Here is a 14554-nt window from a genome sequence, read left to right on the forward strand (position 1 = left end):
AAGTCACTATTATTGCCTAGAAGCACTATAAGCTTCATTATAACTATGGATGATGCTGATTTAGCACTGAGAGGAAAAAGAGTCTAAATGACATTAAGTGATGCCCAGAAGTATCATGTTGTACAGTGATCAGCCATCTGTTTATTAAAAATTTAGAAATTTCACAACAAAATTATAAAAATAAATTAAGGATTAGATTAAATGAGCTAATGTATATGAAATCACTATATAAACTGTAAATCAGTACATACATGTAAAGTTTTTACTATTACACCTAGCTAGTAATTTTAAACTTCCAGATATATTTTCAGGGAGAAGGCATGAAGGAAATATTTAAACTTTATTGTACTTATTAACTATATAAATGCCACTTTGATGTTCTTTAATTCAAATTTTAATGTTCATTAAATAACATTGAATGCAGTGGTTCAAATTACTCCCTAAAATGCAAACTTAATCTTGAATACCATAAAAACTTCACACACATACCCAAAGGCAAAATGTAACCCTTTTTAATAAATTCATACTCAACATGTGTTTCAAAAATGTGCTATGGCAAGCTAGAATCAGGTTAATAGACCAATAGTAAGGCAACTTACAGAGGAAATATAGTTGGACACTGCATAAAATATTTTAGAAATTAATGTAACATTTACTAGTATAGTAAAGGAATATTATTTTAGTGTCAACACACATGCAAATATTCTGTCATGGTTTCAAATACTACTAGCTCACCTCAAATAGAATAACATTTCCACATTTTGCCTTTAGTGTTTTTATTTTTCCTCACAGCTAATATTTTTATACTTTCTGTTCCTATTCATGAATCTGCTTAAACTAACCACTAGAATAAAATGAATGCAATTAAAGGAAATAATTCATTCAACAGATCTGTGGAAAGGCCTTCCTCAGTCCACATTATGCTACCTACTTCTCATCTGTCATCTAAATATTAATAATTCCTGATCCATTCAATATTTCCATGAGAAATATTTTCTCAAGTTTTCTTCACTCTTATTTATCTTCATTCCTTTGTTCATGCCTAAATGGTACTACATCAATGCTGCTGCTGCTAAGTCACTTCAGTAGTCTCTGACTCTGTGCAACCCCATAGATGGCAGCCCACCAGACTCTGCCGTCCCTGGGATTCCCCAGGCAAGAACACTGGAGTGGGTTGCCATTTCCTTCTCCAATGCATGAAAGTGAAAAGTGAAAGTGAAGTTGCTCAGTCGTGTCTGAGTCTTTGCGACCCCATGGACTGCAGCCTACCAGGCTCCTCCATTCATGGGATTTTCCAGGCAAGAGTACTGGAGTGGGGTGCCATCACCTTCTCCAACATCAATGCTAGCATGACCCAAAGTATATAGTTCTCCTATGTTTAAAATCAAGAGTCCTCCTAATTGGACAGAAAACTTGAAAGTCTTGAGCTCCATGGCCCCTTCTTTGATGGACACTTTTACATTTTTTCCACTAATACAGAAAAAGACCTAAAAATCTGAATTTCTTGAATTGTATTTACATTTAAAAACTGAAAGCCCGCTTGGGGGAAAAAATATGAAACAATACACAGAAGAGCAGTTATTCAATTCACTGGGGCTAAACTGAAAAGAATAAGAAAAGCTTTAGACTCTGGCAGAATGGAGATTATGTAAACATACAACCTCATGAAAAAGAATATCGCCCTAAAATAACAAAAATCTGTCAGTCTTCTAGTATGACAAGGACCAATCCAAAACAAATGCAAGAAAGCGGTGATCCTACAGTACTTGTATCAGTTAAGCTCTGGAACAGTTACTACTCTCTTCAGAGACCACAGTACTCAACTTGTACCCATCATCAAAATGGCCACTCTTGCAGGACATGATCAGCATTCCATTTTTGAAACTGCAAGTGGAATGTCAATTAATTATTCCAATCATAGAGTAGAAACACTTCACAAAAAATTGATTTAGCACTATACTCATCAGTGTGTTTTAACTCAAAAGCCATGATTCCTCTGATGTCAACACATGTTTATTTAACTTATAGTGAAAGTCACTCAGTCGTGTCCAACTCTTTGCGACCCCATGGACTATACAGTCCATGGAATTCTCCAGGCCAGAATACTGAAGTGGGTAGCCTTTCCCTTCTCCAGGGGATTTTCCTATCCCAGGGATTGAATCCATGTCTCCCACATTGCAGGTAGGTTCTTTACCAGCTGAGCCACAAGGGAAGCCCCTATTAAATGGTAGGTGGTTGTTTAGGGGTCCTAAGCACAGGAAACAAGATTAAAGACAACAACTGAACTCATGCAGTTTTCCAGGTTTTGATCTGCTAATAACTATAATGAGTACTGCATCCTTTAAATGGATAAATGTTTACATAGAGAATATAAGAATAAATTCAAACAAAATATACTAATTTAGTTAAGCACTAACATGATCCAGTACACAGCTGTTAGCTATGACATATAAGCTCAATGTCTGTTTATGCTTTGTTCATTTCAGGTGTTTTCTACATGAAGCATTGGATTCAACCTTAGTATGTTTCTGGTCTATCTCTCCTTCCCACCAGCGAATATTTATAAAATGTAAATACAATTTAATAGTAGAATAAGCAAGATAAATTTAGACAGGTACCATAAACATTGCATAATGTACTACAAAGCCTAATTAATGTTATGTTAATTTTCCACAATTTTGAATTGCATACATCATTTACTGTTCCTTGCATTAATGTAGGTTAGCTGAGAGTCAACCATATAACAATAAAATTCTACCTAGGTAATCTGGAGATGAGATGAAGAATTTGGATAATTCTTAAGATCACTCCTCTCTCCTTGATAAGTAGCCCGGTACAGACTAATAGTAGGAACTTATTTAATATTTGTTGAAGTGAAGTGACAAATGGGTTGAACTGGAAATATATAATATATACATATGACATATACATATATACACTATATATATTGTATGTATATGTGTATTCAAATTGAATATTCTAATTGAGTTATAAAATGAGAGCAAAAATTTGTGTACTGTGCATAAAATGTACTATGCATGAAATTTCTTTGTATGAATGAACTCCCCTTTTGTCTTCCTCAAGTAAAAACCCAGAGGGTACTCATAAACTTTTTTACAAAATACATTTAGAAGTTTAGCAGATCGTAGGCTATTTTCAAGGCAGAAAGTTTAATATTGACATTTAGTTATAGATGTTTATAATTTTCCAGAGTTATTTATGTTTAAATGTAATACATGCAAGGGTCAATGTACTCTGAAAAAATAAAAACAAATAATTTTTTCTCATCTCTGTTTTAATTTTTGGCACATAATATTGTATAGGACTACATGTAAAAGCATATTAAACTTTTAAACTTGAGAATCTATTTAAAACTAACATAAACGAAGGCAAGCTTTTTTACATGGGAAAAAAAAAACCATGTTTTTCTAATCCACAGTTATACATTCTACTATAAAAACTTGTATTGTCCACTACTGTAAAAATTTTATTGTCCAAAATAAAAACTCATAGAATAACTAATTTTATGAATTTTTAAGGACTCATACCCCTTGCAAAAATACTATATGTCAGAGAAAAGATACTAAAGTGAATTAACTGCAGCCATTCTTAAATGGAAATACATATTTTATTCCCAGTTCCTCTTGATGAGTATTTTATATAGTTATATCATAAGTAAAACATAAAACTAAAATATTTCATATATTAATAACTATTTTTAGTTTGACCTTTCTGGTATAATTCTAAAGACTGAAAAAATTCTAGTGTTACTGATATAGCACACAGGCAGATACAAGATATTTAAGGATTATTCAACAATGGATAAGGCAAAAATTTGTAATCTCAAAGATTTCACAATTTAACAAATATAAAAGGGGGATATAGACTTTATATACCCTAAGCTAAAGACAGCATGATTCCAGAATATAAGCTCCATGAGAGAAGAGACTGTGGTGTTCACTCTCTTCACCTAGAACACTGCCTGGCACCACAGAATATACTGTATACACACACAAACACACACTCCATTATGACAAATCTAATCATGAGAGATCAAAATTATCATGAAGATATTTTTATTTATTTAAATTCTAATAATTAAGTGGACAAAATAAGTTTTCCAAATGTCTACAGATTAAAGAAAATATTTCAATAAAGATACTCACACTAGGGTCTAACTTATGTCCTCCAAAGAACTATTTCAGGTGAATTCCCCTTGAGATTTTGTAATTAAAATTCCTTGGATTGAATTCAAGGGGGAAACCATATCATAAAGCATCCCACCATATTGTCTATAGTGTTATATAAAGCAAGCCCTCAGTGTCTGAATGTTTATTATCCTTTCAGAAGGATCAAGGCCTAACATACATATATAATCACATTTTATGGATGGTCACATTGCAATTTTTATGCCATTTATGTGAATTTGATGTGCTTTAATATGGCATTAAACTCAACATTCTTAAAATAGGTACTGTGTAAATAGCACCTATGTATCCTACTGTCAAAAGCCATTAAGAGATAGTATAGTCTTACATGATAATTAAGTCTGATTTTTTTAATGTTTTTATTGCAATAAAACAGGGAGCCTCACAATTGATGTATAGTGTAAATAATGCATTAACAAATGTGCTATAAAATAAATTTATCTAAATATCATTTAGATATTACTATATTTCTTAAATAAGCAAGTAAGAGACAAACTTCTTCCAAAATAACTAAAAGCTCCAAATCATATTGCTGTAAGCTATAATGGTTATAACTGTTAATCCAATACACCTTTTATACAAACCCATAAACACATGAGTGGAAAAATAGCACAGATGTTCATCTCTAATGCAATTTCCATTCAATTTCCTAAGTGCGGTCCCTGTGTGCAAACTAGCTTAACGTTATGTTTAGCTTGCAAATTCTTTAAATAAATAATGAATGCAATAAAACTAGGAGATCAATAGCAAGCTGAGAAATCATAAAAAAAAAAAAAAAAGCCCTTTGTATTCAGGCTGTTGCCCATTTCAAACTTTAATCTGGAGACAGATCAATATTACTTTTTTCTTTTTAACATCACATAAATAGCAGATAGACTAAATGTAGACTAAATGCTGTTACCAGCTAGCAGTTGCCAGCAATCTGATAAGATCATCGGACACAGTTACAATTGAATGTTTTATACCTTAATATACACACTACATCATACACTATTAAGCAACTTGTTTAAAAATAAAAAAGGTTATTTAGCAATAAAAATACCATGGTTCATTATTTTTTAAACTCCAGCAGTTTAATTACAAAGTTTCCACCACGATTTGATCTAATAAACTAAATAATTGTAATGAGTTAGAATAGTACCTGCATATGAGTAGTTTCAACCTCAGGGGTCTTAGATGAAAGGAAATGTTACTCTTCAAAATTAATTACACCTGAAAAAGTTAAGCTATTCCTTTAAATGGAGGTGAGGGGAGGGGGCAGACACTTCATGCAAATTTGTATTGCAATGAATGGGTCCTGAGATTATTCAAGAAGAAAATAAATCACTATATTCCTCTTTCTATTCACAAACTATAGATAGAATGGAGGAAAACCCTCTTCTTACCAACCCATTTTTTATAAACACTTTGAAAAAATATCAAAAGTCAACTGCCTGGTTCAAGTGCTGGTATCAAGTAGTATAAATCTAAATCGTTGAGAATCATTTTATAGTAGTATTAGAACATCTCCTATGGGTTTTCACTAAAAGAAAATATCAAGAAGTCATACTTTCTTTACAGATACATTTCATTTAAACATTCTAATTTCATATAAGAGATTTGTATAGCTTTAATGTACATGTGAAAATTTTATGCCATGATTAGAAATGGTTTTATAATGGAATTAAATTTTTAGGATTAGTGTCTTTTTATAATTGTACATTTTATGTAACTACTTAGGTTTTTTTTAAGCACAGCAATTTGTGCAAAGAATTCTAATGAGAAGAATAAATGTGTATGTGTACATGACTGTATTCATTAAACAAATGTGAATTAGGTGCCTAAATGTATATGATATCAGGCTTATTAAAATTTTACTATAAATATTACTGAAGTTAAAGATAACTCCTCAGAAATTATTATTAAAAATCCAAGGTTTTGTTTTATGTAACAAATTCAGTTTTATTTTAGGGATATCATTTTAGATAGTGATAAATGTATCCATTTGCTATTTAGCTATGTTATATTCAATTTTGCATAAATTAATGTATACCACATCTTACATTTTCAATATAATAATTTTACCAATTGTAATATATAAATTTATCTTTAAAGAAGGATGTGGCAAGACCTCACAATGAAGACATTCCCACAGTTTAAGCAAAATAGAAAAAAAAAAGCTAACTCTTGTCCATAACTTATTCAACTTACTTATAAACTTCTTTTTAAATTATACTGCAAATCATAACATGTATCCTAAGCTTCCAAGATTAGCCTCACACTGCAGATAAAAATATCCTGAAGAATTTGAGACCTCAACAGTATCAGTTAATAGTTTCCTGTTTTCCTATTCTAATAAAGCTAACAGTAAAAATTTGATGGAAGAATACTGTAAAGGCCTGCAAAGAGAACTACCTCTGAGAGTTGATTTTTAAATATATACATTCTTCAGAAAGTTGAAGAAGAAAAAAAATTGAATATCCTTTCTAAAATTTGTATTTTCAAGCATCAGAGATTAACTTTAAAAGTTGTAACAATGACAACATTAAACTCAAAATATTTCCAACAATTAACACAATTGTTTCTCTCCAAAATCCAAGGCAATGATGCCATGGATGAAATGAAATAAAACATGATAGTGATGATAGTAAATGCAGGTAGGTAATAAAGTTCACTAGAGTTATACAAAGAGCCTTTCAGTGTGCATATGTGTTTCTATAGTTTAAGAAAGTAAATTATAAAAGTAGCATTTATTGTTACTGAATGATTTTTAATTTACAATTACCCAAACTATAAACAGCTGCGATATACTAAAATAAAATAAACTTTTCTAAGATTTTCAGCACTCTAAAGTGAGGAAATGATGAATACACAATGGACAAGCTGTGTCCTTACTACTAAAGAGAAATATTAAATCCTGAAGTTCTAAATCTTTTGGTAAGAGTATATTACAGCTGCATTAAGCCAACAAGAAGCTTATTAGTAAGGATTTAAAAGCTAACACCCTTCTGTAATCAATTTAGATACTGCATTATTCTATTTATAGTGATACTTTCAATGTATTCCAATCATATATTACTTATTCTCATTTTTCCGACCATGATTAAATATTAATGTGGAGGCACTATTTATTAAGCAGATACCCTATATTTAGGTTTTAAGATATTGATTTCCACCATTTTGGAAGAGTTAATATAGCATGAAAATTAAGAATCTTTCCCATGAAGAAACTTATGATTGGTTAGATATTTTTCTTTGATTCCTAAATAAAATAAAATAAATTTAGTTGTTCTAAAGTAGAAAATGGAAAAAGGGATGCCACCACTTTAAAAGCTTCGATCTCTCTTACATTGCTGGCAGTATATGGGAACATTAATGCATCTGTCATGATAACAAGCTAAGAATAACATCTAGACATCAAACCGAGCAGAGAATCCATCTAAAGTGATTCATTCAGATCTGTCTCATTGATTTATTAAACACAAGGCAACATCTGCAGCCTCACAGAGCTGCTTGGTGAAATTAATGCAAGATCAATTCAAATGGAAAAAAGTGTAAAAGAGATAAATCAAAACACAATTTGCATGCAGTTCCACAATCAGGCTTATTGGGTGCAAATGTTCAATTTCCCTAGCAAAGCAAATGTGTTTAAATGTTGTTTTATTCTTTTTAGAATTGTGTGATCTTAAGTGACAGTGAAGAGTTTTGCAGGTTGAGATGGTGAAAGGGAAGAAAAAAATGCTACCAAAGACCTTTTGATTATGCAACAAGAATATCATTAATACCTAATTGTTTTTCTTTTGGGAAAAAGGTTTGATGTCCTTCCTCTGAAAACATGATATTTTCAGTTTTTGTCAATTAGGGCAGTTTTAATGTATATCTGAAATGTATAGAGTGGATAAATTTAAATCATTTTTTTCTTGAAATGCATCAGATAAAGCGTCACTGTAGATATAGGTTACCAACTGAAATATAATGTATTATGATTAGAGTGTCTCACAATTACATTTGCCTGCTGGAAGCACTTTTAAAACATCTAGAGATTTCATTCGGAGAAAGCGATGGCACCCCACTCCAGTACTCTTGCCTGGAAAATCCCATGGACGGAGGAGCCTGGTGGGCTGCAGTCCATGGGGTCGCGAAGAGTCGGACACGACTGAAGCGACTTAGCAGCTTAGCAGAGACTTCATTAAGACAAAATAAGTTTACTTAATAATGCATCAAACAACTCAGACTTGCTATTTTATACAAGTATTAGAGAATTCCTGTATGAAAACACCTAAACATTAATGTCTGAAGACGATCACTTCCTAATGACTTATTAGCATTCATGTACTACACACACTGAGATTAAAATCATACATAAATATCCAAAGATATTCTCTATCATACCATGCATCATTTCTTTAATGTAATACCCATTACCTAATAATGAGTTTTAGGGCAAATATGAAATCCAGCAAAAGTATTAGATAAATACAACAGTTGTTATTTATGCAGAAGTGTACTTTTTAAATGAATGTACATGTGGAAGTTCTGTGGACTGGCACATGAGTAGACTGCCTTACTTATAATATTGACATCATTCTCTAATAAAAGACAGTGCATTGTTGACTATGTGACTGACTATAGTCAGTTAACAGACATGACTATCCCCCTCATTATCCCATGAATTAAAATGTCTGCATTTATTGCCAAGATTAATTTCTAAAACCTTTTGATCATTTCTGAAAATGTAAGTCATACAAAATATTAGCCTAGGAAAGTGATGCAAGTTCTTCAAAAATTTGATTTTGCTTAACTTTACAATGAATGAAAACATCTATTTTCAAAGTTGTTATGCTTTGTGGATTATGAACTATATTCATCAAGTGTGAATACAAAGCCAAACTCTTTGACTATTTTAAAATATTTGTAGTATTTGAAAGTAGTAGTTTTAAATTGTTGTAAAAGTCACTATAAGTCACAAAAAGTTATTCTAACATGGAAGCCCATTTATGTTCTGTTCACACACAGTCAGAATAACAATAAACCATGACTTAATTAAATTTTTAATTAAAAACTGAATTATATTAATTTGAATATATGTTGAATGTCTCCAAATGCATTAAAATATTTTCTTAGTCATACATTGTGGTCTAAGCATCCATTTAACTATATGTAAATAACTGAATAACATTTAATCAGTTGGTCCTCAAATGAAATTAAATGCTGATTATGAAATCTGACAATGTTACTTTTATAGAGATAGGTAGATAAACAGAGATAACAATAAAATGTTTTGGTTGCTTTTTCATATTTACTGAATAACAATTTTTAATTTAATATTTTACTGCTATATTAAACTTTGAAGAATTCAGTAAGGAAAATCCATTGCATAAGAGTGAGATACTTTAGACATTTGCTTTCTGAATCGGCCCGGACTCTATAATATTAAAACTCTAAGTTCTCTTGGACAAGAAATGGAAAATAATCACAGTGCTTCATCTGCAAAAACAAAGATCTAAAACAAGATAACAAGTTTTCCTATTTGGTTTGGGTATTTTTAATCATCATTTTCTTAATAACCCTCAAAATAATCTTCTTTACAATTAATTTCTGAAGCTAAGGGGCATCAAGGAAAAATACCTGGATAGCCATTTTCAAATGCAGCGATATAAAGCCTGACATTTAATAGAACAATGAATATTCAAGAGTTTCAGTCTTTCCATTCTCTAGTAGCTGAGGCAAGTATTATTCTCCAACGACTTTTCTGGGAAGAGAACTGTGAATATTTTAATAATTAGTTAATAAAAGTTGTTAATATAAGGCACTGATTTAGCTATTTTTGTGACTTTCAGTACTATCAAAGAAATAATTATGTAAGTATTTTACTCATTGATTTTCAGTGGCAACACCTCAAGGTCTCTGAAAATGACCAGTTTTAAAGTGGTCTATTTTGTTTGTTCTGGAATAGTGTAGGAAGCATTCCAAATTAAAATATCCTATATTAGGCCTTGTATCCTTCCATAGTTATCTGACAAAGAAGGGCAGAAATGTTTATTATGTAGGAAAAGAAAATTGCCAACAACACCATTACAGATAGGCCTTCCATTCAACAATACAGTTTGGAGATTGATCCATTAGGAGATGAAGGTGAATCGCTTTTTTCAAATAAGAACAGTAGTATGTAGGTGTTCCTTGCACTTCTCCCCTCTTTTAGCTTAAAGTGCTAGGAAATCATGAGTCCTAAATGACAATTCTCTTTAGCCAAGTCTCCACTGGTATATTGCTCATCTTCTTTGGGCATCTCTATAAGCTCCTCTGATCCATCTTTCACTCCATTTTATGACATCATTCTGCTCATATCCTATATCTCTTTTCTCTTACTGTCTCCATCTCATCTACTTTATGTTGTCTCTCTTGGGCCTCATTCTTATTTACATCCTTCACCTTTCTTTTCACTGAATAGAAAAGTCATGGAAGTAATGTTTACTTAAATACTAATTTCACAGATGGAAGGAATGATTTAAGGTACACACATCTGTAAATAATGTTACCTCAAGTCATAAGGCATCCATTATAAGCATTATCATATTTTGTAGTTTTTTAACTATATGATTATGAGGACAAAATGTGGTAATGTTAATTAGATTTTTTCCAGAAATTTTGAGCATTTTTTTTTACTGTCTAGAAATTGCAACATAGGGGTTTCTAGTAGTTTTCCTCATCTTTATTTATAGATTGAATTCATAGAATATATTTCATAAATTTTTTCAATTACATATTGCAACACTTGTAACACAATTATAGAATATGTATGTAATAAAATACTCATAAAGAAAAACTGCAGTAGGAAGCACATTCATCATATTCCAGATATGTTTCCTCTTATATTTTTAATATTTATCTATCACTTTTACATGTGCACATACACAAAAGCAATCTAAGCCCTCAAAAAGTTGGCACTATAAATGCTTGATAAGGAATAAGTAAAACATAACAATAGAAATAATAACCTAAAACACATCATATAACAGGGTTCAAAAATAGCATAAGAACACTTGACTCTGGATACAGGGAAATTTATTATTTTTTCCTTTAGTAAGTAGCTCTAATAAAAATTAAAGTTTCTATTTACAGAGGGAAGCATCAAAATCACATTAAAGTGTTAATCTATTTATTTTTTTAATGAAAATTATAGATTTTGCTCAAAGGTGTGTAAATTATTTATTAAAGAAAGTATAATTTCCTATGTGTAATAATTGTTCATTTCTCTTTAAGAGTGGGCATTTGCAAGAGAAACCAGGGAAAGGAGAAAGGAGGACAGAAGATAGGTTTTCAGGTCTACAATTGTTCAAGTCTTTTCAAATGACAACAAATAAACTAGATGACCCTCATCTGAAGTCCCTGGTAATCCTCTGAGTTTAGGTATTAATAAAGTGCTTTGTGGTCAAAATAAAATATCCTTTCTACTCTTAAAACCTATAATTGCTTCTTTTATTGAGGGAACAGGTATCCTTTGTGTTTTAAAGCAATCTATCTTCCTTAAGAAAATGTGGTCTAATAAGCCAGGTTTTTAAGCCCCAGATATGATTCAGGTAGGAGTTCTTATATGAATAGGTTTCTGCTTAATTGCTAGAACCCAGGAGAACACTGCTCAAAGAGAAAAGAAGAAAAACAAAGGGTTCCCTTGTAAGTTCTGTAGCATTATCTTATTGTAGCAGTCAGCAACAGTTTGTCTACAAGTTGCCAGTATACTTCGACTATGCATAGTAATTTGGATTTTACAGCAGATGTGTCAATTGGGTCAGTTTTGGTTCATAAACCCAGAGATCTTATGATTTAAAGTTGCATTGTGAGAAAATCTACCTCTGCAGATGTTTTATGCAAAATGATAAACAGCAGTGCTGTTTCACAACAAAACCGTTTGCCCCCTTTAGCTTGGTGATGGTGGTTTGGTTTATATGCTAATCACATCTACCAAATGTGCACTTTCCTAACAGATATTATTATACTAGAGATGGAATAAATACTAAGAAAACTAATTTAAAAGTCTTTAAAATATTATACATGTTTCAATGCCATTTTCCCTAATTATCCCACCCTCTAAAATTAAATGATCTTGAATATACTTTACTTTCTTAAAACTCAAACATTGAATAAAATTTGCTTATGGACATATGCAAATAAATATTTGTTCTACAATGTAATTCTAAGCTGTATTACGAAGGAGGTGCATTTACAACCAGAGAAGCTGACCATCATCATTTAGGGAATCCTCTCTTTGGGGGAATGGGATCCTTCCAATTATTTGCCTGGGGGAAGAGCTGAAAGCATCTTCTCCAGAAAACCTACCAATTTTTATTGCACTCCCCACCCGGTCCCGGCCCCGCCGCTCATGCCCCACATTGCCCTCTGCAGATTACCCAAAGGGTCGATCCCAGGAAAGTTACACTTGCCATCGTTCTTTAAAAAAAAAAAAAAAAAAAGGCTCCATCGACTTTCCTGTATCGTGTACGGGGAAGCTTTGCGCAGCAGGCATGAGCACTCATCTTTATGAGCTCGTTCTGGCTCTCTCTCACAGACAGACACACACACCACCACCACCACTACCACCATCACACACCAACGCATTCTCACAACAAACATACAGGTTGGGGAACGAATCATCCTCTGGGATGGATTCTAGACTTCCGACCCTCTGCATCCCCCAAATGCTGTGTTCTGGATTGCTAGCTTAGGAGCACAGTTTACAGCTAAGCCAGCCCTCTACTCCGGAAAGCCCTTGGTGTCCGTGTTCAGGAGAAAAATCTATCAGACCCGTATGGCCACAAATGAGCAGGAAAGAAAACCAAATAGAGAAATTAACAAATAATCACAAGCAGCCAGAACGCCATGCAAGATAAGGGCGAAAGGCTGGAAACTTTCAGTACAGGACCGCAAACTGAAGTTTGTACGAGACTTTCTTAGACCCAAGCCCTGCCCCTGAGCTCGGACTAGAAGCGACAGGAAATTAATGAGTTTTTCCAGTCCTCTTTTTCCCACCGACTTAGAGCCTAAAGAGTAGAGCAAGCTAGTTAAAACTCACTCTACAAAGTTGGAAGAGGATGAGACACGCAGAAGAGGGCAAAGGGGGAAGAGAAAGCTAAGAAACGAGAATCTCACCTGGCATTGGTACAATCGATGAACAAAGTTTCGAAGTCTTTCCTGGTGATGAGTTTGCAGCGGTTGACCCCGGGCTGGATGGCCCCCAGCCCGCGGAGGATCCGGACCTGCTCAACAGTACACACCACCGGGGATATGTCCAGTCTCTTCAGCTTGGTGTACACCGTATGCAACCCTCCCACCAGGTGTTTGAGGAAGAGATCAAAGACTTGAGGCAGGCAAATCAGTTCCTGGCCGTCCATCAGGAAGGAAGCCACCTTTACCCCATGCATGTCGACCATCCGGCACTCGTTGGTGTTGGTATTGCCGCTGCCTGCGCTGGTACTACCGACCCCTCCACCCCCGGCGCTGCCGCCGTGGTTATTGGCCATGAAACTGTTGATCATACTGGGGGTGAGACGAGGGGGCTCTCCAGGCGTCGAGTACAGAGGTTCCGCCCGAAACAAGCCCCCCGGGACGCCTGCGCCGCTGGAAGTTGCAGAGATTACTGGAGGTGCGGAGACAGCCATGGTCATTCAGTCTCAAATCTTTGGTCTTCAGGCCTTTGCTTTCTCGCTCAGTCTCCTCTAGGTCCCCTACTACCCTCTCCCTCACTCTCTCACTCTCTCTGGCTCGCTTACGCTCGCTCCGAACTGTTTGCAAGTCTACGGTAGCGGAGCTCACGCTACGCTCGAGCTCACTCACCACCCTGCAAACTGTGAGCTGCCTGGACCTGCTGCGGCCCGAAACCCCACCCCCACCACACCCCCTCCCGAGACTGGCAGCGCCCCCCAGCCAATGGGTTCCAACCCGTAGGCTCCCGAGCGCGCCGAATGGCTGACGCCCGTGAGTAGGTGGAGACTCCCTGGCCAGCCTCCGGACTACCTGAGGCAGTTAGGGGCCAGCCGGTGAATGAGGATGGAGCCGGAGAAGGGGGCAGTGTATTTCCTCAGCTTCAAGCCTAGCAGTCTGATAGAGAACATCGAGTTGTTATGCAGAGCTCCCAAAGTGGCCTCGGACACCGAACTACTCCCCTTGGCGCCCCAAGAGTGTCGAGGTGGGAACACAAAGAGGAATTCCAGACTGTTCCTCGCCCCAATCTGCTGCCACCCCGCACCCGGGTTCAATCAAGGAAAGGGAGATGCCAGCTCCAATTCATTTGCACATTGTTCTTAAACTCAGCAGGGGCTAAGAAACGGCTTTGCCCAACTTGCAAGGGGAAGAATCCAGTGAGTTCCAAA

General features: G+C 34.6%; 1 protein-coding gene across 1 annotated transcript in view; it reads right to left on the reverse strand.

Annotated features, from left to right (window-relative positions):
* DACH2 (dachshund family transcription factor 2) overlaps nucleotides 1-13843 on the reverse strand; it is an 864952-nt gene extending 851109 nt beyond the window's left edge. The window contains exon 1 of the mRNA XM_070366582.1: nucleotides 13335-13843. Within this exon, the coding sequence (XP_070222683.1) occupies nucleotides 13335-13843 (509 nt within the window). The remainder of the gene's footprint in view (nucleotides 1-13334) is intronic.
* Between the last annotated feature and the right edge of the window lie 711 nt (nucleotides 13844-14554).

Source organism: Bos mutus, chromosome X (assembly GCF_027580195.1).
Source record: "Bos mutus isolate GX-2022 chromosome X, NWIPB_WYAK_1.1, whole genome shotgun sequence".
Lineage (NCBI taxonomy): Eukaryota > Metazoa > Chordata > Mammalia > Artiodactyla > Bovidae > Bos > Bos mutus.